Genomic DNA, 27,192 nt, shown 5'->3' with positions numbered 1-27,192 from the left:
AAGAAAAAAAAATTGGTTTTTAGTTTAAAAGCATGTTTAAATCGTCAGAACTTTCAAAAATAATGTCATTTTCGAGATAATTTTCTAATTTATTGACTTATTTTTTAAGAAATTTCTGCAATAATTGACATTATTATTTAGAAAAGATAAATTTTTGGTCACTTTTAAGTACATTTTGTGCTTTTTTCCGTTCTAGGTTAATAAAAACAAGTGAAAAAACTTTATTTTTAGTCTAAAACGTGTTTAAATCTTTAGACATTGCAAAAATAATGTTATTTTTAACATAATTATGTTTTTTATTGGATAATTTTCTAAGAAATTTTGCTCAAAAATTAAGTTTTTGCTGAATAAAAGTTTATAAAATGTAAATTTTTGATTATTTTTGACCAAATTTAGTGATTTTTTCGTTCTGGTTTAATAGATGCAAGAAAAAAAATTGGTTTTTAGTTTAAAAACATGTTTAAATCGTCAGAACTTTCAAAAATAATGTCATTTTCAAGATAATTTTTTAATTTATTGACTTATTTTTTAAGAAATTTCTGCAATAATTGACATTATTATTTAGAAAAGATAAATTTTTGGTCACTTTTGACCACATTTTGTGCTTTTTTCCGTTCTAGGTTAATAAAAACAAGAGAAAAAACTTTATTTTTAGTCTAAAACGTGTTTAGATCCTTAGACATTGCAAAAATAATGTCATTTTAACATAATTATGTTTTTTATTGGCTAATTTTCTAAGAAATTTTGCTCAATAATTGAGTTTTTGCTGAATAAAGGTAAATTTTTGGTCATTTTCGACCAAATTTGGTGATTTTTTTGTGTTCAAATTTAACTAAAACAGGAACAATATTAAGATAAAATAGTAAAACTACGAAAAACTGAAAATTTGAGGAAATGAATAATATGATTTTTTTAATACCTTCTTCGAAATGAATTTTTTCGAAATAAACGTAACACATTTAGAAATTAATTAAAAAAAAAAGTGTTTTGGTGAAGCTTGTAGGTCACCCATGAAGGCGGTATAATTTGGCACGAGCGAAACTTTTAAGGTTGTAAAACTTTGGCCACAATCGGCTCTCGGGTGAATGTAGCCACTTTATTAGTAATGCAGAAGTTATCCGAGTAAATAAATCTTTGGCGGTGTAGGGTGACATCGCTGTGCCTCAGTGAGCAACAGAGTTAGTCTATAAAATTTGAAAATATGAAATTAGTAGACACACCTCTGTTGTGGCGCAAATTGTTTTAGTTGTGTTAATTTGTACACAAGCCGGGCGCTTGTCGACGTTTTGTCGGCCCGTCAAAATGGACCCAAGAAGCATTTTGCCGATTCTGTGTTGCCATGGCAGCCGTTTAGTAAAGTGTACAACGGAGGGAAAGTGAGATGAATAAATACAGCGTGTTTTGGCTGGGTAGGAAGTTGTAGACGGGCGGCAAGAGACGGGGGTGTAATTGTGTTCGTGGCGATGCAGAAGATTAGGGCGCGAGTCGGGCAGAACATTTATCATGAAACCCAAACCAGAGCTGAGCGCCGGTCACAACAGAAACCATTATCGCAACGCGCCGGCAACGGCTTCCGAACTCCAATTCTCCACTCTAGATTTATTAAGATATATATAAACGATCGACTAAATTGCTAATATACCTCTTTGTTCCAGGAGGCCGACGGCCAGAAAACGAACAATGGAATACAGTATAGGCTGCAGTTACTCTACGCCAGCGGTAAGTCAACTTACTTGGATCGACCCTAAACACCACAACTAAGGTTGAAATAGGGAGTTAATTGAAAAAGTCTGGACTTTTTTTCAAGATTTTATTAAGGTCGACCCAAATAGTCAATTTTTGGTTTATTTTCATGTAACTTAAAAAAAATGAATTTTTAATTAAAAGAACTTTCAAAATATAAAACGCCGCGATCCAATATTTTATTAATTTTTCAAGTTAGTTCAGGGAAACTTTGCAAAAAATTAACAATTTTACTTCGACAAACGGTCGAAATAATTGCTTAATTTGAACAATTTTTGGTTAATTTTTGTGATTTTTTTTTGACTGATTTTTGAGAAATTTTGCAAAATAATTGCGTTTCTATAAAGCGCTCGAGAAAGCAGAAAATTTTGTAAAATTAGGTGAGAAATTCTGTAACTTTTCATTATTTACTGAGTGTGTGGAAAAAAGCAAATTTTCCTAACTGAATTACAAAAAGATGCAATTTTCCACACTTAAATTAATTAGTGATATTGAAACTTTGAAATTTTTTAACGAATTTTGCAAAATCTTGTGTTTAACTCGTCAAGAAAACTGATTTTTACTTTAACGTGTTTTTTATCTCGGGTTTAACTTACGTCTAAAATAAAAAAATCACTGTTCATATTTTGTTGCACATGAAGATTTTCATTTCTAGGTTTATTTTTATCGAAATTCCACAAAATAGTCGCAATTCTCGTTAAACAACGGTTAAAAAAACAAAAATATTGAAATTATTAACTCATAGTTTAATAATTTTTCGTTCTGTTTTAACAAAACCTCGCTTAAGCGGTCCAAGAAAGCAAAAATAACTTGATTCGCGACGTAATTCTACGATTTTTCGGTTTATGTTTAATAAAATTTGGCAAAATAATTACGTTTCTGATTATTTCTGGCTAAACAACATATGCTAAAATGTTTGAAAATAAGGTAAAATAATATAATTTTTAGCTAATTTAGTGTCTTTCTGTTCTGTTCTAACAAATATCACCAAAAAAAAAGTTTTGAAGTGTTTCAATGGTGGAAAAAGGCACAAATAACACAATTTTTGACCAAACTAAACTATTTTTAAGCCATTTTGAGTTAAAGTATGAAAAATAGCTCTAGTACAGTTATTATAAATTGGTACGTTAGGTTCCAAACTGTGCAAAATCAAACAATAAAAGTTTTGCTAAAAAGTAGGTACTGTAACTCATTCCTGAAATACCCTGTCTGCCTGAAAATAGTTTCAGGTGTTGCATAACCTTTGTTAACAAATTTTTAAATATTTTAGCATTTAAAGGTCACTAAAATATTTTACCAACTCGCTGGAAGAAGCTGCAATATTTATCAAATATCCAGTCCATTCATTTTGGAGATACTCGTTTAACGTGTAATTTTTTTGCTTAGCATTATTTTTCTCAAAATTAAAACATACAATTGGAAAAAATAAATCAACTTTTGGTCGCGCCACTGGCTTTCTTTGCCGTTTACGAAGCTCTGAATCCACGTTAAGACGTGAGATTTGATGAGAATGGTCCAAAATGGTGAAAAACCCAAATTGCCGTGCCATTACGGCAATAATGCGAGTTTTTAACCCTGAAAATAATTATGTAATTTCGCTCGGAGTTGTAAAACCGCGTTATGGATAGAATAACGGCAGTTTGAAGCATTTCTATTAGAAAGTTTGGTGTTTGGCATTAGGTGGTTACGACTTTGCGTTATTATTGCCGACAGTCTTGCGTCGGTCCATCTCGTGCATCATTAAAATGATAATGCCAAAGTTTACGGCACGTCAAACAATTTCGATACAGTTCCAAGTAGAGTCCATGATAAGAAGGACGTCCTAGTCGGCGATAGCGAGTTTGAACAAAGACTAGGGCGGCGGTAAAGCCTTAGGGTTCGCCATCTTTCCGGTCCTGGGAGAGCATTTGTGGAGTTATTTTATTACAAATAAGGAGAGGAAGAGTGCTCCTCGGGGATGATGCTGAGTGAGGTGTGCTGTGGCAAATGAGATATAGCGCCGGTTCACTACATGTTACGTCTTCCTTCTTGTATATTTCACGGAAATCTCTTAAGCTACGTGCGATGCATTTACTGCCTCTGCCCTCGATCCATCATAAATTATTACCGCCCGTATTAACAAATTGTCAAATATTTACGGCCCTTTAACTTTGGCACCGACTGAATTTGTGCGTCCCGACCTTGCGGCTCTAATAGAGAAAAAGCGGATCGATACAGGGACACATGCACCAACTCAAATGAAATATGAGGCCTTTCTGAAAAATCTTAAGACTGTGGCGGAATTTCAGAGACTGAAATGTAATTTTTATATGCTCCCGACCTATTCCAAGTATGTTATTTATTTGCCAGGGTATTCTTTGTCGTGGGGAAAAATGGGCAGCACGTGTCGCGATGTAGGTAATTAGGATTCTAATTAGAAATTGTAATTTGAAGCGAAAATACTTTGGCGCATTCCGGTCGGAAAGGCAAATTGCCTGTTTTGGTCGATCTGATTGACTAGTTCGATTAATTATCCATCTAATTAAAAGCAGCGTCTACTAAGCCGATTGTAATTCTTTCGGCGTTCTCGTCGGCAACCAGTTCCTTATATGTAATGCGCCTTACTGCGCTAAAGTGTAAATAGTGTTTTTCTCCCCGAATGTAAAAGGCAGTTGGACATGCCAACGGATCCGCAATAGAAGTAATTGACAATTGATAAACCATCCACTAAACTAATTAATTAATTAATTGCATTTACAAGCACTCTGAGAGTATGTGATCGGTTTCTCATTATTCCGCAAATCGGCCACGTTCTCTCCGCCACCGAATCGAATCCTTTGATTTATCTGCGCTATTAGCGAGCGCTGTAAATCTTTCAGCGAGTGTTTGCTTTGGTCTTTCGCGGATTGACGGATCTCCCAGCCAAGGGCTGTTGAGGAATTTGCGGTCCAAGATGCGGCTTCGTCTCTACTTCGGACTTTGGGGCCTCTGAGACCGACAACTTGCCGGAATTTGTTACAAACCTTAGTCATAATTAGTTTACAACCCTCCCAACCGACCGCCCTGTAATAACTAATTATCTTAACAAATTTGCTTGGGCCAATTACTCCTCAAACTAGCAATTTTATGCTTCGCCTGCGCCCGGACAAACACATGGCGATACGCAAATTAAATAGATCTCTTAGTGGCATTACCTCGCCCCCAAAAGCGCTTTCTGCGAATCCATTGCGCTTTTTACTCGCTCAATAAACTTCCATTTCGGTGAAGCTTGAAAAAGTCAGTGCAAGTAAAGTGTTAATTACTGGCGATTTATCAGTGGCATCTTCTTGTTTCAGGTGTGCGACAAGAGCAGGATATCTACGTGAGACTCATCGACTCCGTCACCAAACAAGTGAGTAAAAACTTTGCTTCCTCTGTGTTAAAACTTACAACGAGGCAAAAACAATCGTTGGCCGTCTTGGCGTAAGCACTTGCAGTGTTAAACGACAAAGCAGAACCTAATGAAATTAAGGCTGAAAAGGTCGGACAAACGAGGTCTAAATGAAATTAGCAGCCAATGTGTTGTTCTACCACTTTGCACTGGCTAGAGGGTAAGACGAACCGGTGTATCAGCAAAACATTCCCAGTTTCGAATTCGCACAGCGTAATAATTAAATGAATTATGCAGCAAGAAACAAACTGGAGGAGGATCTTTCGTCACACTCCGATATGTCTCTCTCGTTGTAGATTCGACGAGCGCGAAATTAAATTTTACCTCAAACCATCTTGAAGTTAGATGATTGACTAAAATTAAATTTAAGAACTTAAACGCGTTAAGCTTTCCCCTTTTCACTCCATCAACTTGACTTGTGTAAAAATTGTTCTACGAGATTTTATTACAAGATTTTTTTAAACTTTATTTTGACGGTACATTGTCTACAACACTGGGGGCGGCCACAAATTGATTAATATGCCACGGGAGTAAAGGAATTTCTAAGCCAATCACGGAACAATTAAAAGTTTTTCGGTAATTTACCTACGAAGGAGCGGTTTCTTCAGCAATGTTTAGTGTTTATTTATTAATAAAAAAAAATTAAAAATAAAAATTTATCTTTTCTAAGCGTTTATTAGTAAGCCAATAAATCACAAAATTATTTTAAAAATTATTTTAACATTATTTTTACAATGTCTGAGTATTTAAACACGTTTTAGACCAAAAATAAAGTTTTTTTCCTTGTTTTTATTAACCTAGAACGAAAAGATCACTAAATGTGATCAAAAGTGACCAAAAATTTAGCTTTTCTAAGCGTTTATTTAGCAAAAAAGTCAATATATTGCAAAAAATTCTTAAAAAGTAGGTCAATAAATCGCAAAATCATGTCAAAAATGACATTCATTTTGCAAGTTCTGAGGATTTAAACACGTTTTTAGACCAAAACCTAACCTTTTTTCCTGTTTCTATTAAACCAGAACGGAAAAATCACGAAATTTGATCAAAAATAACCAAAAATTTACCTTTTCTAAGCATTTATTCAGCAAAAAATCAATCGTTACGCAAAATTTCTGAAAAAATAAGCCAACAGATGACAGAATCATGTCAAAAATGACATTCTTTTTGCAAGTTCTGAGGAATTAAATACGTTTTAAGACCAAAAATCAAGTTTTTTTTGTTTTTATTTAACTAGAACAAAGAAATCACAAAATTTGATCAAAAATAACCAAAAATCTTCATTTTCTATGCGTTTACTCAACAAAAAAAAACATTGCGCAAAATTTCTCAATAAGTAAGCCAATAAACCACAGAATTAGGTCAAAAATAACATTATTTTTGCAAGTTCTGAGAAATTAAACACGTTTTTAGACCAAAAACCAAGCTTTTTTCCTGTTTCTATTGAACTAGAACAAAAAAATCACCAAATTTGGTCAAAAATAACCAAAAAGTTCCTTTTTGTAAGCATTTATTCAACAAGTAAATCAGTTATTACGCAAAATTTTTTTAAAAAATAGGTCAACAAATAAGAGAATAATGTCAAAAATATTATTTTTGCAAGTTCTGAGAAACTAAATAATTAGTTTTAAAATCAAAAATCAAGTTTTCCTTCTTGTTTTTATTTAACTAGAAGAAAAAAATCACAAAATTTGGTCAAAAATAACCAAAAATTTACCTTTTCTAAGCATTTATTCAACAAAAAATCAATTATTACGCAAAATATCTTAAAAAATAAGCCAAAAAATAAGAGAACTTTGTCAAAAATATTATTTTTGTACGTTCTGAGCAATTACATACGTTTTAAAACCAAAAATCAAGTTTTCCTTCTTGTTTTTATTTAACTAGAAAGAAAAAATTACCAAATTTGCTCAAAAATAACCAAAAATTTATCTTTTCTGAGCATTTATTCCGCAAAAAATCAAACATTACGCAAAATTTCTGAAAAAATAAGCCAAGAAATGAGAGAATTATGTCAAAAATGTCATTATTTTTGCAAGTTCTGAAAATTCAAACACGTTTTTAGACCAAAAACCAAGCTTTTTTTCCTGCCTCTATTAAACAAGAACACAAAAATCACCAAATTTGATCAAAAATAACAAAAAACTTGCTTTTTCTAAGCATTTATTCAACAAGTAAATCAATTATTACTCAATTTTTTTTTTTAAATAGGCCAACAAATAAGAGAAAAATGTTAAAAATATTATTTTTGCAAGTTCTGAGTAATTAAATAAGTTTTAAAATTAAAAATCAAGTTTTTCTTTTTGTTTTTATTTAACTAGAAGGAAAAAATCACAAAATTTGGTCAAAAATAACCAAAAATCCACCTTTTCTAAACGTTTATTTAACAAAAACCCAATTATTGCGCCCAATTTCTAAAAAAATATCAGGATTTAAACACGTTTTTGGACCAAAGATCGAATTTTATCGAACAAATTTGTTCGAAAATGCCAAAAAAAATTAAGTTCTTAGCTCGTTTGTGTTTGATTAGTGGCTTCCCTCCACGAAAGCTCCTCTTTTATGAATATGCATTGTGTAAGTTTTAAATCGTGTGGGCTGGGGGCGTTTCGACGCTAATCTCTTGTCGGTGATGATATCGGACAGGCGCGATCAAGTCCACGTGTCGGCCACGCGACTCCGGAGCCCCCATTGCGGATAACACAGGAAATACTGAACTCTCATTACTTCCTTATCGAAAGTCGTTTAGCCGATCTATAAACACATGAGGCGTCCACTTAACTTGCAAATCTTGAATTATCGTCCGCATATGCAAAAACTTTTAATCTAACTAAGTAATTTTAAGGGGGTGAAAATGCAGATTGAATCTCTATCACTAACCACTCAGGTAAATGGTTCGTCTTATCCTCAACATGCCAAGTTTAACAACGACTCATTAGTTGATTGCTTGCACCCTCCTTGTAATTAAATTGAGCCAGAATAGAAAAAGTTCGGCGAGATTAAGCTGGGCGTGATTTAAAATGTTTTGAATGGAATATGCGCCGCTCTAACCGTATTGTAGTTTGCGTATAAATATTAACGATAGTGTGGAATAGAGAGGAATTACCTACGTAAATTCTAGATTAATCCAGGCACCTGCTTCTACCTTGTCCTAAATTAGTCCTGCCGTAATAAATCCTTGATAATTGGCTACATTGCCACTACATAAACCATAAGCCTCAGATTTCTATTAGAATTTATAAATCTTATTTAGTACACGCGGCCAGGTTTTGTCCTCCTGAGCTTCCAAATAGCGATGTTGATGTGTTTCCGATTTTTGCTGATGTAGCCAGAAACGGTCGTTAATGTCGGTTCTAAATTAATTGCCGTCAAAGTTTCAGAAATATGCACTTGTGGCGTCGTTAAAATTACATTAAAACGCCAGGTTTGATATCGGAGTTATCCAGCGAGAGGCAACCGCGTGGTAATGGAGCCCTAGAGATGAAGCTCTTCCGATTGACGCGATCCATTACCGTAATTTTTAACATGGTTTATCAATTTCTACATTTCAATTCAATTTCCTGTCGACGTGTTTCGGTGAAGATTTCATAATCGCGAACAACCCGTCTATCTATCACCGTGTTAATAATTTAATATAAAATGGAAAAATATCCGGCAACGAAACTCCGCCATCCAGATTTCATGAGCCACTCTATTTGGGCCGACACACACATGCAAAAAATCCTAATGCGTTATTAAAATGCATTTGTATGAACATCGATATATACTTTTGAATTTCGGTGTTAATCCAAATGCGTACAGGACAGCTCGCGATCTCCTATTAAAATTTTATCGCGCATTACACGATTACCGACTGAACCGGCACTATGTTAATCTCGTTTATTATAAATTCAGGCGCATGTAAATTTTATTGTACGGATATCATGTACTACAACAGCGAATAAAATATTTTTATGGAGCGGCGTTATTGTAATGGCGCGCTTATTTAATAACGACAATTTATTTTATCAAATTAACTGATTACCACACCTACGCTCTTAATTACCGGCGCGCATTTATCAAAACTAAATTGTTTTTTACATGCTGAAGCACGACAAAAATGCATTACGCTCGAATATCTCACTTTCGAAACGGATACATTCAGCTAAATGTCACCATCATCTACCAATTTAAAATAACATTAATTAGCCTTAAAGAACCATGAAACCTAATTTTACTAATTGACGACACTTGAGATATTTTACGAGGATTGAGAGCAGCGTTTCAAAGACGTTTTATGTAGACTCCTCCTTTGTGGATTCTTCGATTACTTATTTTCCTTTGTTGAGATCATTTGGGAGTTGTTTACTTTACAAGCCATGTGTGTCACTTAATCAGTTGCTAAAACGCATTTACAAGCCCCGAAAGGCCATAAATAATACACTAAAAATAATGTTGGTTTACTCAAAATTTAGGACGGACCGGTGAAATTCAAGCCACATTTTTTACATTTCTTTCTATACAGCCATTCCAGGTAAAAAACAACTTGACACTCAAATTTCAAAATGATTTTAGTAATGTTAAGTTTCTTTCAAAATACACGATTCGGTTTGTATTTAATGTATTTTGCGACAAAGTTTTTGGGAGAGGATACTTTTGCTGTCCCGTCCGTTATCGCAAACATAAAATGTTGTTCATATTTCTTAACCAAGAATTTTTAATTTCACTGTTTAATTTTAATATTGTTAAAGTCAGTTTGAATAAATTTTCTAGCGCTATTTTCATACACATGATTTTTTTGTCCCGTCCGTCATCGGCTTTCTGGTTTCAAAAGTTTCAACAGGTTCCACCTTTTACTTCAAAAAAAGTTGTTGGAATGAGTGCTTTTTAAATTACCAGAACTCATAGAGGTTTTTTTCGTGTCCCGTCCGTCATCAATTTATATTTTTTCTCCTGCTCGTTTTTCAAATTTTAAAATTGTGGCTCTAATTGTAAGTTGCAAACAATTTGACTGGTACTAAGATCCAATAAAACCGAAAATAAAATCAAAAAAATTGTGCAAAGTGTCCCGTCCGTTAAAACGGAAAGGCTGTATAAATATATGGACTTGTTTTGTGTATCGGTTTTAATTACTTTGCAAGCAGTTGAAATAATTTTCAGTGTATCTATTGATCGAATTAAATGTAAGCGGTCCTTATCAATGAATTACGAGTGTGGTTTATAATTGTAAGTGGCGCCCTTTTATATTGTATTCAGTAATTCCCCAGGGAGCATTGATATACTTTTATGAATATGCAAGTAAAACAATTAATTAAAATAGAAGAGATAACATGCATGTCCACATTTGCTCCTGCGATAAGAAATGTAATTCCCTCGGGAATATTTAAACAAGTCTTTAGGGTCTTTGCGTAAAACTCTCCAGAGATGTGCGACTCTTCTGGATGGTCCCGGGAGTGCCAAACATATTATACTCATAGGAATTAAAATAATATTTATAAAGTTTCCACTGTTACTTTTCTTTTATGGGTCCGTGTGCGACCATGACGCTCCCCGAAACTTCCAACCATTAGATAAAACTTATTTTCAAAGCGACGCATCCTCGAAAAACGTGTAAAAAATATATCGCTCGCAATCAATCGAATGGCTCTGTTAAATACCTCGTAACACAAACCTCACCATTTATGAGCAGAGCCAAAAACAATTATCCGATTGGAATTTTGCGGCCAAGAAAGCAAGCAGTGCGTTTGTTTAGGAAGAATTAGTGTTTCTTTATCCGGACACATGTTGCTCGATGTCCAGTAATCTTAGTTGAGCCTTGCACAAAGCAAAGCCGAGGGTTGCGCGTTACATATTCAATTAAACAAAAATCTATCAACTGCTCTAACCTAAAGCACCTTAATCCTATGGCTGGGGAGGCAAAGCCTCGCGCAGATAGATGTGTGTTGCTATCACCCCGTCCTGCTGCAAGGGGCACGAAATAGCCGGATTACTCGGGTCTGGACGAGGGTAAGTCTGGTAATTATACTAGCTTCGAGGGTTATTCTATGCTCATTGATGACTAGCAATAGTACGTCACCGGTGTGGAGGGACTCGACTGCATAATCCGATCTTATCTCCTCTTGCCATTAGAAAACAACTACCAAACTCACGCATTGGACCCCATATGACTCTTATTATCCTATTTGAAGCGGACAAACATCGCATGCGAAAAAATTATTTTACAAAACACTCTCATTTGCACAAATTTGAATCTAGTTAACATGCGAGTTTTTTTCACACCATGGGAAGTGGCATCGGATGGCACGCACCAGGAGAAATTTGAAGGGTTAATTAATTTTTTAACCAAATGATTTAGCGACGGTCAAGAATGCCTTATGGTGACTTAAAATTGTTAAACTGTGGTCTAATTTTATCTTTATTTACAGGCCATAGTATACGAGGGACAAGACAAAAATCCCGAAATGTGCCGAGTGCTTCTGACGCACGAAATCATGTGCAGGTGAGTGTCTTTAAGTCATTATCAACTTTCTTATTTTAAGTGATAAGCTGTGCTTCTACGGCATTTTTGTATTACTCGAGTTATTGGCTTTTCCTATGCCTAAGTTTCCTCTTTTTTGAAATATTTAGAATTTTTTGATAATTTTTGGATTTTTATTTTTGATTTCAAAAATCGGTAATTCTACCGGTTTTAAAAATTTTAATATCTTTTGTGTCTTATTTAGAAGCAAAGGTTTAAATATGTTCTTTGATGTTTTCAAATTTCTAAAAAAATTTAGCACAATTCTTTTTCTTCTTTTTCTTTTTTTGGCATTGAGTAATTTATTAGCCGTTGCTCTTTTCGTAAAGGTTGCCATGGAAACGTGAGTAAAATATAAGAAATCAAAGTTTTTCAAATCATATGGCCGGTTTATAAAAAGCTCCTTTAAAATTTAATTCGTTTTTGAAATGGACCAATCAAATTGCCTTAATTTGGTCACGTGATTAGTTAATCACGCTTTTAAATGCGGATTAAATAATGACGCTTCTGTAAACCGGTCCTAAGGGTCAATTACAGAAAGCAAAATCAAGATTTAATTCAAAATTAAACTAATTCGAATTAAGTTGCCATTTAAATGTATTAACAAATGGCAAGTTAATCTCGAATTAAAATTTAATTGCACTGTAAATTGGTTATAAATTCAATGAATTTATTTGGAATTAATGAAAAGGAATGCAAAATATTTAACTGTTAACAGTTTATATAATAAAAAATATGTCTATGTCAAACTCCATAAATATCTGTGGCTAGTAAAAAATTTCCGGCAATGTCAAAGAAAACCATCATAACTTATTACAGATAGGTGTAAGGAATGCTAATACAAATGGTTGAAGAATTAAATTTTCTTTAAACTAGTGAAAAAAATTGGGGCATTCCATTTTAAAAAATTGACTTATAGCTTGTAGAAGTTGTTCAAAAATAACGTAAAGATTTTGGAGTTTGTAAACTTTTTTTCTAATTTTAAACACACTGAAGGAAAAATGCAGGTTTTCTTTTTTGATTTTCTAAAAATGATTTCTAAAGCTCTAAAAAGGGCGGAATTACCGATTTTTGAAGTAAAAAGTGCAAAACCAAAAATGTAAAAAAACAAAATATTTTGAAAACAGATAAATTGAAATTAAAATTTAAACTAATGAAAATTTCCTTGAAGTAGCATGAGTTATCTAAAAACGGAGTGAAAAGAACCAATCTGTGTGCAACGAAAGAAAATTATAGTTTATTTATTTATTACAAGTTATTTTTTATGTTATTTCTTTATTTTACATTTTTTTGTCGAGAGAGAAAGGAGTGAGTTCGATCAAATTTGCGTGCTGTTTAAGTTCTTGTGGGAATAGATTAGTACACGCCTCAGGTAGCTAGAGCCTGATCAAATACAGAATGTTTAAATAAAATAGAGCTGTAGACGGTGCAGCTGCATGTAGCGAGTGTGTGAATATTGTATGCATGTATTTTTCTTTGTCAATATCTGAGGTGTCTCGAATATTGGAAGCTTTTGTATTGCGTGTTAGTATGTAAAATTTTGTTCTTCAGTAAAGAAGTTGACGTGGTTGGTTCGATGATGTAGTCACGAGAATCCCTAAATATCTTTCCCCTATAGTCTTGTATAATGCTGGCGGGTAGCGGGGGTGGGACGGGCCGCTCCCTCGGGAGTCTGTCTTTTCCCTATTCCCTTGTCTTGCCATAACAAACATCGCTCTCATTCGCCAATCTCGGCACACACCATTGTGCATTTTCATCTTCCTTACATATTTGACGTTGAAGTCACATCAAAATATGTTAGCACTTCATCCGATGTAAACAATCTTCTCAGCAGTTTTACTGCAGATGACAAACGACTTTACGGAAATTTATATATTTAGAGAACCGAAACTTCCGCCGACTCATTTGCCCCGCTTTTTGTTCCAGCCGTTGCTGCGACAAGAAGAGTTGCGGGAACAGGAACGAAACACCATCAGACCCTGTGATAATAGACAGGTAAGTCTTTTTGTCTATTGGCGTTGTTGTTGAAAGAGAAAAACTCGATCACGTCAAAAGTCCATCGCAATTTTCTCAGCCGGAATTGTACACTGCTGATAGGAAGGGGATAGCTACAAAATGGTGTCCCGAGGGAGCCGAGATAGACAAGGGGAAGACGACATCTTGTGGGCAGACGGATATCGCGGTGTTGCAAATGGGCGGCCAAGCTCCCTCAAGATCCTGCAATTCGTTGACTAGACCATAGCATGCGGTCATGCGATATTCCGGTCGACCGGGAACGACCTGTCACTTTCCTTATCACCGACAATTAGTCCAATTGCCTATTAACGAACATCTCTGCTAACGTACGGTCACTCTAATCGAATACGTTTTAAACTAACTGCGTTTGCGGCATGTTTCATGATCGTACAAGACATTGGCGGCGAGCTCTCAAAGGATACTCTAAGCAATGCATTACGATACGTGAACGTCACGGAACTGAAAGACATTGCCAGAGAATCTGTTATTGTTCCTAAACTTCAAACTATCGTTAACTTCCATAAAATCCGCAAAAATCCGACAACTAATTCCAAATTGAGCGCAAGACGTGATGTTACGCTCAATTTTTATATGCGACAAAAGTCTGATGTCTACAAATTTATAGGTCATGAATTTTGCATAATATTGTTCGTAAACGATTCGATGTTATGACATAATATAAATCGGATCACAGCAGTCTACATTAGGTCTTATATAACTCACAAAACACGATAAAACTGGAGCACAAAATTAAATTATCTCGTACTTTGTAAATTGCCTCTGCTCGTCAATGCCTACTAATCAAAAATACTCGTAGATCATATTTTCATAAATTACAGAATTTATTCCAGCTAAAACTTTTTCGATTAATGTACAGTAAAATCTCTCTCCAATAAGCGGACTCTCCTGACAAACGGACATTTCTGTTGGTCCCGTTTTGAGCTAATGAATTTAAATGGTATTGTTTCTCTTTTAAGCGGACTCTCCCATTAACGGACAATGTAATTCCGATTCTCTCCTTTAAGCGGACATCATGTCATACGTGCTTGCGTCATTAAATTAGTTACAAATACGTTCATGAAGCAGAAAAAATAACGGATCCATATTTTATTTCAGTGTTAAACTGAAAATTATAATTTTTCTTCAAGAAGGTATTACTGTTTTACCAATACTTATAATCACGCTACGTCTTTAATAAATTCTTTTTTGTTTGTTTTTATGTATAAATTATTATTTCTCTTAAGAGGACACCTCCAATAAGCGGACAAAAATCATGTAACCGACGGTGTCCGCTTATAGGAGATTTTACTGTAGACACAAAAGAGTAATATTAACTAAAAAAATATTCATTGATCCATTTGGCTGTTCTTTAATTATTATTTTTCTATTTTATTTATAATTTTCTTAAAGCAAAAATATATGTAGGTATAGACGTCTTTCTTTCTGTTTAGTACACGCAAAGTGTACTCTTGTTGAGAGATACGTAATAAAGAGTTTATTAACAATGTAGACAGAGTTTGTACACACTTTATTGTTTAAAATAGAGGAAATAAAATTACTTAAAACTAAGCAAGGTAAAAATAATACCCTCGTATCTTTAACTTAGAAGTTATAGTGAGTTCTCGGCACGATTTACCGAAATTTCTGAAGTTTTTTTAAGTAAAAAACCTGGCTAAGAGCTCGATAAAACAAAAAGAACACCAGTTTTAGTCCAGTTCGGGTTATTTTTTTTTGAAATTTGGTAAAATTATAGCCGGTTTGGTTCAAAAAACGGTTAAAATAGGCAAAAATAACACAATTTTCAATATTTAGCCACGTTAAGACAGTTCACATTTCCGTTGAAATAAAAAATGTACTTGGTAGATTTTTGAAAAAGTTTCCAAAATAACGATTTACGTTTCTGGATGGAAAATTTTTCGGTTAGTTCATCCATCGCTTTGATTTCGCGTTTTGTGTCGTTTGAGGTTCGGGGGTCGCCAAACTAAGACCACTTTCCGAGCCAATGATTTCTGTCAATCTAACTAGCCGATTACGTCAGTCACTGAACGGGCTAATCGCAGGAGCAAAACAAGGCGAGCTTTGTCACCGGCCACAGATCAGCCGAGAGAAAAAAAGTTTGCACGACTCCCACTGAGCAGGGACAAAATTGGCCCGACGGGATTGCGTTTGATGGTGACACCGCTCCATTGTGCCAAGCACTCGGCTCCGGAATTAGCCTTCATTGTGTTACACGCATCAAATTGAATCAAAATTCAATATAAATACATAACATATATACGTGGGGCGGATGAATTTCAGAGACAAAATGAAATTTTCGGCAATTGCCCGACACAGTCTTTCTTAGAAATTAGAGACGGGATGGCCGCTCACTCTCCATTATTGTGATGAGTTTGAATTAGATATTAGGAGCGAGGCGAGGGATGCATGCGAATACACAAGTGACAGACGGGTGCACACATGTAACAAAACATATGCACGCGACCGAATTATGCCGCCACGTGCCCACCGCAGACCATTTTGCTTAACACAAATTGCCTCCGGTTATACGATATCGTGAGCGATCAATCCAGAAATTGCCATTAGAAGATTTTAATTCGATTGGTATTGAATTGGAACGAGGAGTTGCAACCAGGAATTAGCTGATGCTCCAGCCACTGACGCAGACTTTTCCAATTTTAGATGAAAGCATTAAAAAAAAAAGTAGTAATTCTTATGCAAAGTGGTGATGACTAGTTGCCACAATTAAACAAATCACCATAAAATTACGCGATAAAATTGTTTGGGGCAGCAAACCAAATAAGCTTGTTTCATGTTCTGGGTACCCGGAATCGACCAAAATCCCAACATAATTAGAAAAATCAAACATAAAAAAATTGAACATATGGACTTTTGTTAGACTTTTAACAAGTCTAGAGGGTTGTAAAAACATATATAAGTCCAAAAAACTATGATAGAACGAGCTTTAAACAAATTTAATTTTTTCACTTTTTTGAAGGTAAGTAAGTGTAATATTTATTACTCAGGATATTTAGCAAAGAAAAACAAAATTTTAAATATTGTGAAAAGTTGGTATAACACAGAAAATAAGCCGCTGAATTTACTGAAACAAGCCGTTTTGCTCTACAACTTTTAGTTTTTGAGTTATGAATTTTTTGAAAATTAAGTCGGCGCATCCACCATTTTTCGAATTTAAATAAAATAAATTACGGCAATACTATTCAAAAAAGTGGAACTATTTTAACTTTAACATATGTAAAATAATCTGGGGAATCGATTGGCGTTGAGAAAATCGATAAATTCTTAATAGTTTTTTAGTTACAATTTTTTTTTAATTTTACCAATTGTTTTCCTTTTATTTGCAATTTTTTCGAAAACTGTAGGTCGCAGAACAATGGTCTTTTTTGGGAAAAATAGGTAATTAAAAGGGCTTTTTAACAATAATACACTTTATAAAGTTATCTTTAATAGTTTCGGAGTTATTACTCGCTAAATGATCCGGGTACCCGAAATTGACAAAAATTGCGATGAAAATTTAAAAAATCAAACATCAAAAAATCGAACATTTGGACTTTTTGTGGACTTTTAACAACTTTAGTGGGTTGTTAAGACATGTAGAAGTCCATAAAAATCTGCAAGAGTTAGTTTAAAAAAAAAAATTTTCACTTCTTTGAAGGTAAGCAAGTGTGATACTCAGGAAATTTGAGCAAAAAAAATGAAAATTTTAAATCTCGTGAAAAGTTGGTATAATACAGAAAATGAGTCGCTTAATTCAATGGAATAAACCGCATTGCTCTACGACTTTTAGTTTTTGAGTTATGAATTTTTTTAATGAATATAATTTTCCACTATCGGAAATGCCTATCTTAATTTTTTGCAAAAAAGTTTAAAATATTAGATCTTGTTAAAAGTTGGTATAATACAGAAAATGAGCCGCTGAATTCAATGGAACAAACCGCATTGCTCTACGACTTTTAGTTTTCGAGTTATGAATTTTTTTAATGAATATAATTTTTCACTATGACAAATGGCTACCCTAAATTTAGGCAAAAAATTTTAAATTTTTAATTTTTGTGAAAAATTGATATAATATGTAAAATGAGCCGTAGAATTCAATGGAACAAACCGCAATGCTCTACGACTTTTAGTTTTTTTTTATGAATTTTTTTATTGAAAAATTTTGATCGCCTCTGTAGCCGGAACCGTTGCCCGGAGCGGCTCCGGGTTTAGACGAAAAAATAGCTAAAATTAAGCACTATCAGACAAATTTTTGCTCGTTGCTTTAAATCTTATAGTTTCCGAGAAAAACGCAAAAAAAGGTTTCCATTTTCACTTTTTTTCAATTTTCAAGCGCCAATTACGGCGAAACTATTAGAGTTATTGAGAAACGGAAAAGTGGAGGACAACCGGAATAAAAAACTCTACAAAATGGCATAAGACTCAAGGCGATATCTCGCAAAAAAAATTTCAATTTTCAAACGCCGATTACGGCCAAACTAAAAGAGCTAGAAGAAAACGGTTTGTTCCATCGTAAAGAGCACATCAAAATCTATAAGATAGAATAGGTTTCATTTGATTTTGAGACACTTTAAAAATTGGCCGATTTTAAGGGGGGGGGGGGGTGTTAACTTTTTTTAAATATTTTTTATTTTCTCATTTACGGCTAAACTATTCTAGAAAGTAGAACTGTTTTGATCCAAGCCTATGCAAAATGATCCGGGGAATCGATTGGCATCGAGAAAATTGACAAATTCCCAATAGTTTTTTAGTTATGAATTTTTTAAAGTTTTACCAATTTTTGCATTTAGCAGCAGTTTGCTCGAAAACTATTAGTTGTAGAACAATAATCTTTTTTGAAAAAAATAGATAATTTAAAGAGCTTTTCAACGATAGTACATTTCATGGGATTATCTCAAATATTTCCGGAGCTATTGCCCGAGAAATGTTCCGGGTACCCAAAACCGACAAAAACTGCGACGAAAATTGAAAAAATCAAACTTCAAAAAATCGAACATATGGACTTTTTGTGGACTTTTAACAACATTTGTGGGTTGTTAAGACATGTAGAAGTCCATAAAAATTTGCAGGAGTTAGTTTAAAAAAAAATTTTTTTTCACCTCTTTGAATAAGTGTATTACTCTGGAAATTTTAGCAAAAAAAATTCAAAATTTTAAATCTCGTGAAAAATTGGTATAATACAGAAAATGAGCCGTTGAATTAACTAGAACAAACCGTTTTGCTCTACGACTTTTACTTTTCGAGTTATGAATTTTTTCTGCTTCGAAGATGTTTGATTTGTGTTGCATTTTCTGATCAATTATTTACCCAATTATAAGTTTGCAAAATTTTATTTATGTAATCTCAACATTCTCACATATTAATAAAGTGTTCAGACATTTATCTTCAAGTTCCAATGGGAGTGAATAAAACATGTTGGGTGTAAATTTGGAAGGCCTGCCATTATCCAATCATCTCATCTCAATTGTAAATATCCGCTACGTATCCGGAACGCAAGTATCTGATAAAACTGATTTCCGGCGAGTATCAGGATGCAAGTCTCGCCTAGACGCTTGAAAGCGGGTAATGGATCCGGGCAAGATGATGAATTCGATTGGAAGGCACATGGGGAGACTAACACGGGACAATTGTAACGCATCTTGCTCACAATAAAAGTGGATCTGACAAAGTTTCCATCAAGATTTATTCTCAAAGAAAAAATTGAAACATGAGAATGTTTTTAAAACAGCGTGGAGTGGCCGCTGCTCAAACTGAATATATATTTCAAAAGTTGTCGACATGTCAACACAGTGATTTCACACTTGACTGTGTCCACATGTGCGGCAGTGTGAAGTGCATTCGGAAATGGCCATCTGAACGGGAGAAACGGCTACGAACGGCCGATTTACGTTCTCAAGTGGGTTACCATGACAACCGGACAAGGACCTTTAGAAATCCCAACAATATTTCCTGCAGGACGTTCTCGGATCTTCCCCGGAACGTGCCGGAAATACACGCATCATCCCCGACACATGAATATATTGCAAAATTAAACCCACCGCCGAAATTTGCCCAAAAATTAAAAACATAAAATCGACAGGTTTATTCTCATTTTGTGAGGAGAAGACTATGGGAAAGCGTCTCAATGTCCCATTTTTTTCGTTGTAAAATTCTGAAATCGCGATCTAAACACGCCTTTAGCGCGGTATTGGAAATGCGTGTCGGGATCGATAGAGTCGCGGTCATCGCAGATATGATGGATGAGAATGCGCTTTGTTGAGAGTATGTTGATGTGAATGAGTTATTCAGCTCTTGATTGCACACAAATGTCACACCGTTGGCTTTCAGTCTGAATTATGTGGGTCCATTGTCATCGGCGATATGACACCGCACTTGTTATGACGAGTTTATATGCAGATATGCTGTCGAATGAAATTTGCAAATTATTACAAAAATTCCGACGTGCATTCGACCGTGTCCATTAATTCGGAAACTCGTCCAAATTGCGCGCTTCCAAATAACTATTCAATTAATTAAAACGGTATTATCGTGCGACATTTTCAAAATACGGACAGTTCATCAAAACTTTTTTTACACATCAAACGCGAACCAACTTTTAGTCAATTAGTGCATTTCCACTCTTTAACCAAAATAAAAAAGGAATATGGTTTAACAAACCAGCGCTATTGAATTTTGCATTGTGCGGCGTTGTTCCCACCGAACGCTTTTTCCACCAACAAATTTCCAAAAACTATTTTTGCTGGAAGTCGCTTGAGAGCGGTTTTTCGGGCATAACTCAAGATGTGCGATAGTGAAATCATTACGATGCGCCTGGTGGTCGCATTTTCTGAGAAAAGTGGTTGTTCAATGATTAATCCTCGTTATCATGGAAGTATCGCCATGTTCCATAATTACTTTTCCATGTAATTAGTATCACTTTACATTATAGAACGTGTCTGGACACATGCAACATCGACCATCTGCACTTGAAAAACTATCCGCACGCAACAAACCACCAAATTTATTATTATTATTTACACAGTTAGATTCGTGCGACTGATGCATAAATTAGCACCAAATTAAAAATGGAACGAGTACATAGTAAACAAACATGACACGAAGCTGGCGCATATATTCCGGTAATTATCCATATCGGGTATAAAACCGTGCCGGGAGAAGAGACCGATTCCTGCGTGTAAAGGCCCAAGATAAGGACGCGGAATGAGTGTCTATTGTTTGTTTAAGAGGGCCGGAAATTTAGCGTCTACGAGCCGAAAGCACGCAATCTCCTTCTTTTAATTCACACTGAAACTGCGCACACAAATTTATTGTAATAATCACACAAATCGAAGGGTCGAATGAGCTATAAAGGACCTAGTTTGAATTCCTTTGGGAAGGGGTGATTAGGACCCGAGAGTTGGCAACATGGATATTCCGGAAGAACCGGACTTACGTGCACGGCCACTTGGGACCTGCCTCTGTTTTGATGGAAGAGATTTTTGTGTGTTTATCTTGTCTTTTAGACGTTCGTTAACGTATTTGTCAAGACATGTGTTGAATTTAATGCGATCACGAGAATCAATTTGCAAATTACTCCGCTACAAATCGGCCGATCCCCTCGGATCTATTACGTCTCATTTCATCTCGTTCTTCTTGTAGTGCAATCAACTGGTCACAGGATTGAGATTCGGGAGAGGGTGCTAACGCGACCGCCTCCATCTGTTTGCTGCCCCGGACGACGAGTGTTTTACTTAGATTAGATTGATGTGTCACTGGACCATTAGACTTGATCAGCGTACATAATTCGCGTTAGGCTCCATTCACTCAAACATACGCTAATGTCGTATTGATCCAAATTACCATTTCACTGCCCGAATAAAATACAGACACTTGCATCGGCCATAGATGTTTTATTTAGATTGCATTACCAAGATACGAATCATACGTCGTAACTTTTCACTTTTTTATTGCCTCGTAACACCGAATGTCCCCTTATAAACTGATTAGGTGGGGCAAACTTATACATCAACAAAATATCTCTCTAAACTTCGCACACTTAATAAAGTACAGTGGAGTCCGGTTATAACGAACCGAGAAGTGTGAACTGATGAACAGATTATTGAATTAGTAACTAAAAACATTTCAACCAAAAAAACGTGATACAGTGCAAATATTTTATTAAAGAGCTCAAAGGACGTCAAAATAAGAAACGTCGCCGATTTGTAGAAAGCAAATTAAAAATTTAAACACAACTAAGGTAATTAGATTGTCATTTGCTTCGCATTTCCACAACTCAAATCGCTAATTAAAATTTGATTTGAATTAAATATTGTGCTTCAATTTTGCTTAATTACTTTGAACAAGTTCAAGACAAGTGCTTTCAAAAGTGTCAGTGAACACCGAGTTCTTGGCAATTTCTAGTTGTGTTTTATTTTTCTGGCTACATTAAAATACACTCTTCATGTAGTGACTTTCGGGAAATTTAATGTTTGTGGGTCGTAAAGCCAAATAAAATATCATTCGGCGTCTCGTTGCTTCCGGCATGAGTCAAAATAGTGGAATCTTTTATGAATGATAGCGTCCCCAAATTGAGTGCTAAATATTTCCCAAAGCTGCACCTGTTAAGGACCGGTTTAAGAGAGAACTCGTGTCGGGCGTAACGGTGGCAATAAATAAGCTCATTTGTATCAATAACTGTGTACAAATGAGTTTTCCTTGTCGAAATATGTCGTAACGGTCCGCATCCGGCGAGAGAATTAAGCTCAAGCTTAGGAGATAGGCATTTAATGCTGCGTAATACATGCAGTTAGTTTGAGGGCAGGCCTTGCATTTAGATGCGTGTGTTGTGGGTGCGAAGGGCCTTTGGCGGTCTGGAAAGCGCTGATTTTGCACTGTATAAGGTTAGCTGGGATGTCCCGAGGCACACATCTGTTGCGACTCTCGACAATATTCCTTATTCGTCGAGTACGTTGTTAAAGTGACAATGACAATGACCGGCCGACCTTCTGCTGCCGTTTAGGGGAATCTTGCTAATGAGGGATAATTTAATCGGCTGATTACAAATCGGAGCACCGATTTTATTTGTAAGAGAGGGTTTGCAAAAAGCGAGAGCTTTCCTTAGAAGACGCGTGCTTTTATGGCACTTTAGCGCCTTATATGTGTGTTACTGCTGATTTATATAAATCATACATCAGTTTCACATGGACAAACTATTAGAAAATCAAATCGAGTCGATTGTAATTTCAAATCGAGGCGTAGAATGCAGTTCTCCTTCTGGGAAAATGGTGTTTTAGACTGATCGGTGTTGTGTTAAATTTAACCATAAGTGTCAAGTGGACATTAGCGCCTCTTAATATGGCATTAGGAGCTGTGATTCAGGAGTGACGTGTGTGGCTGAAAGTTGAGTGCGCTTTAAATCATGGAAATAATTTAAATAATCTAAACGGCCAGAGTAACAATCTAGAGCTTGCTCCATCAAATAGTGATGATGTGTAAATGTTGCCAGATGGCCGTATTAATGTGAAGATAATATTTAATAGTGTACAGTGTTAACGCCGGTGTCAAATAACAAACAGTGATTTGCGGAGCCTGCACTGTTGATTACCGACTACAATTACAAACGACCATGATGCCGAACATAAATACTCTCAACTAATTGTGGCCTGTTATGAAGAGGTGGTCCTTTTTGCTCGTCGCTTCTCTCGTCCATCAAATTTTAATGACATGTGTGGACAGCAAGCCGGAAACAGACTTCATGTCACACTCTGACCGCAATCACACTACTCCAACTCAGTCGACACCAACACACCCCAGGGTACCATCACACTCGAATTACCCGATCGCCGTCATTCGACGATGGTCTTCGATTGCCACACGAAATAACAAACACCACAAATTAAAAGGCGTTTTAAAAGCAATTATTTCGCCAATTTTGAAATTAATCGATAAAAATGCGCATTTCTATTATCAAACTGCCTTCCTTCTCTTTTTATAAAAATCTATATAAATAGCCATTCCAGGAAAAATGCAATCAGAAACCCGAAATTTCAAAATGACCTTAGTAATGTTAAGAATTGAACTAATTTATTGAATTCTAAAATATACACACTATGCCTTTTAGACAATAACATAAAATACCGTCGTACTACAACTATTGAATATTTTCTGAAGAGTATTTTTCTTGCTTTTGGTAGTTTAAAAAATGGAAATTGGTAAATAAATTGATTAGTGATATTACTATTTTATTTTTATGACTTTTGCTGTCCCGTCCGTTATCGCAAACATAGAATGCTGTTCCTAATTCCTACGTTGTTAAACGAAACCAAGAATTTTTAGTTTCCACTGTCTAATTTTAATACCGTTAAGGTCTTTAATAATTAAAACCTGTCTGAACAAATTTTTTAGACAAGATTTTTTTGTCCCGTCCGTGATGAACAAATTAATCAGAAGTCTTTTGGGTTAACAGAATTTTAAACCGATTGTTTAACGATAAAAATGTGAAGTTTTTTTAGTGTCCCGTCCGTCATCAATTTTTATTTCTTTTTCCCGTTCGTAAATTTTAAAAATTTGGCTCTTATTGTAGATTGCAAACAATTAATTTCCTATAAAAAAACTTTACTTCCACTGATACAGTTCCTATAAACTCTAAATAAATTCTAAAATTTGTGCAAAGTGTCTCGTCCGTTATTCATCACGACCAACCTGACCCCAAAAAATCTATTGCGGTGATGCATTTTGAGGCGGCTTTTTCACAGTTGAATATTTTCCAGTAGTTAATTTTTTCGGAATATAATTGGTGGTGACCAGCGCGGTTGCAGCAGAGCGCCCATTTGGGTGGAGTCACCGACTCCACAAACATTAATTTTCAGGGATGAACGCGTTCACAGGAACTGACAAGTTTCTTATCCCGGGCAATCTGTTTCATTCTTTTATTTCTGTCTTCGTAGTCGAACGGATCCGCAACTTTCTTCATGTGCTCGATTTTCCTGCCTCTTTCGCGTCTTATATCAACCTATTGGCATTGAGTAATGTTACAGAAGGCCGAGCTCCACAAGAAGCACGTAGCCGTATGACGGGCATAACATCCATCACACACATTATATCTCTAGACAAATACATCGATTAATGATCGGATTTTCAACAAATGGCCGTCGAGGCTAACACGCCCGAGTCCTTATCAATAATCGAAATTGTTATGAAATTCCTGGACGATAAATCAGGCGACTTGCAGAATGCGGTAATCCAGTTTTTGAGCTTTCGCTGTAAAAAGTTTGTAGTTGTTTGTATTTAAAGCTCTTTATTTTGTCTCCTGTGACAGATTTATAAAGTGGTGGTCTATGTAGCGCGGGATACCAATCATTTTTCTTTGACGATCGGTTTTTACCTTATCGATTTTGCTAACGACAGTTTTGTTTTAAGCAAACGAAGCACCAGGATCCCCTTTCCGTCTAACTTAATTTGTCTGATCGAATTTAGAGTAATATCAATTTGTTGTAGGCCATGATGGTCGGTTTGTTAGACACGCAATGCCGTACTAACTGGCGTCACGGACAGACAAATGCTTGCATTACGTACTTGTTGCTGTTGTTAACATAAGTAGCCAAAGTCAGGCGATCATCCTGCTCCTGCAGGACATCACATGTTTCAGGTCTTACGGCAAAGCGTTGCCAGCTGAGCTCGTCAAAAATTCAGCAAGCCATATCCAGACTGCACAATGGCAAATCTAATTTATTTACACCCTTGCCTCCAGAATGGTACAACTAACTCAAATCCCAAAATTTTTAAAACTCAAATAAGAAACACAGTTGTGAAATTAAATGAAAACGATTACGAGATTTGCGTTATTGGATATTATCGAAAAGCAATAAACACAAATGTTTCATTGTGTATGAAGTCATCTGTAACAGATTACATATAAACACACACGGCGCAACAAATGTAAATTAAATGAAACTGTTTGCTCTGTTTGAAAAACACTCTCGGAATTTAAATAAATTGCTAAATAAACAGCCCGATTACAAATTGCCGAATTAATGTTGCATAAATAATCAGCGGCTGCAACTCTTATTTATCCCGTGGTGACAAGAATCCCGTACTGAGCAAAATGGAATTCGCGCTGGAAAAAGTGCCATCTCAGGCCGACATGTCTCCTAAAGCAAACAGTTGTTTCGCATAATTTGAGCAAACAGAAAGGCAATTTGTTTTGATTAATTCTGAAAAATCTGCGGACTTTGTCCCGAATACCAGGCAGGGTACATAAAGAGCGCCTAATTAAGTGGCTCGGTAGTAAATATGTAGGCAGACCGAGTAACAGAGAAGTTTTGCGGGTAGACAAACGCAAGGGGCTCGGCTAGAGTCGGCACGGTACGGTTGGCTCCCTGCGGTATTGACGACCAGCTCAGGGGAGAGAGAAGAGTCAATACCGACCCGAGGGAGCCCTTCCCTAGGGAACCTGGAGCGAAGGAGAGGGAAGACAGACGAAACGAAAAACGTGCTCATGTAGACGAACACATACACAGCTCCTGCCCAAATTTTCTACAGACAGTGCAGCAGGAATATTGGGAGACACTCGATTCGAAGTCGCCGCGAAATTAGCAAATGGGGGCCAGAAAAGGAGCACTTTGCTTTATTAACATGGCGCCGCGACGCAGGATTTAATCCCACTTTGGGCCAGTTTAACAAAAATTGCTGCTTCAATCTTCAATTAGAATAATTCTTGGATAAAATCTTGTGCGGGAAGTGAGCCAGGTGGAATCGTTATTCATCCTTAAGAGTGGCTGAGTGGCGTAAAATAATAAAGTTTACACGGTTGTAAATTTCATTCGTTGTGTATTCGCGATGTCTCAAACTTTCACTCAATTTCATCTCGACACTTTTCGCATTATGAATCGCTTATAAATTAAGTTGCTAACGAGACTGGGAGCTGTTAAAGCAAGGCGAACTCTTGCTTAACTCAAAGTACAAGCATAACAAACTTAACTCGAAACAACTTTAGAGACAGAATTGGTCGGTCGGTTGCGCAGCGGTTTTCGAACTTTTCTGCAAAAGTGCCAAGATAAAAAATTATCCGTTGAGCTCCAGCGAGAACCGTAAATAACACCATGATGCTAGACTTTAAAATTATCAGGTAAATTTTAAAAGCATACAAACAGTAAGATAAGTGAGAGTAAACGGTAAAACACGAGAAAAGTCTCCCGGGAGGCAGGGTTCATATTCATGTCCTGCTATAATGATATTATACGTCGCGTAAATAACCTGAGGTTGTACTAAATAACGTAATAATATGACTAACGCGCTGGCTCGAGTGAGATTTATTAGACTTTGAAAACAGAGAGTTTAAAGGTGTTAGCGTTTCATACGGCAAGGAGTTCACGCGAATAACTTCGCACTCCTACAGGAACCCCCACTAAACAAACAAAATCCACCATTTAACTCACAAAAATGCAAAAGCCCTCATTTAAAGGTTAAACGTAAATTTGAGCAGCGCCGCAGGGATCCCCTTTGTGACCTATGCTTCACCATATTACCAAAATAAACTCGA

At 35.7% G+C, this 27,192-nt stretch overlaps 1 protein-coding gene across 6 annotated transcripts in view; it reads left to right on the top strand.

The window, feature by feature from the left end:
* The window catches only part of kn (knot), a 54,350-nt gene that overhangs the window by 11,799 nt on the left and 15,359 nt on the right, over nucleotides 1–27,192 (top strand). For all 6 annotated transcript variants that reach the window (XM_008192072.3, XM_008192073.3, XM_008192071.3 and 3 more), the window contains exons 3-6: nucleotides 1,656–1,719; nucleotides 5,058–5,113; nucleotides 11,551–11,624; nucleotides 13,569–13,637. In XM_008192072.3, the coding sequence (XP_008190294.1) occupies nucleotides 1,656–1,719; nucleotides 5,058–5,113; nucleotides 11,551–11,624; nucleotides 13,569–13,637 (263 nt within the window). The remainder of the gene's footprint in view (nucleotides 1–1,655; nucleotides 1,720–5,057; nucleotides 5,114–11,550; nucleotides 11,625–13,568; nucleotides 13,638–27,192) is intronic.

This window comes from Tribolium castaneum, chromosome 4 (genome assembly GCF_031307605.1).
Source record: "Tribolium castaneum strain GA2 chromosome 4, icTriCast1.1, whole genome shotgun sequence".
Classification (NCBI taxonomy): Eukaryota; Metazoa; Arthropoda; class Insecta; order Coleoptera; family Tenebrionidae; genus Tribolium; species Tribolium castaneum.
Note: the sequence above shows the minus strand (reverse complement) of the source record. Positions and strands in the feature narration are given on the sequence as shown.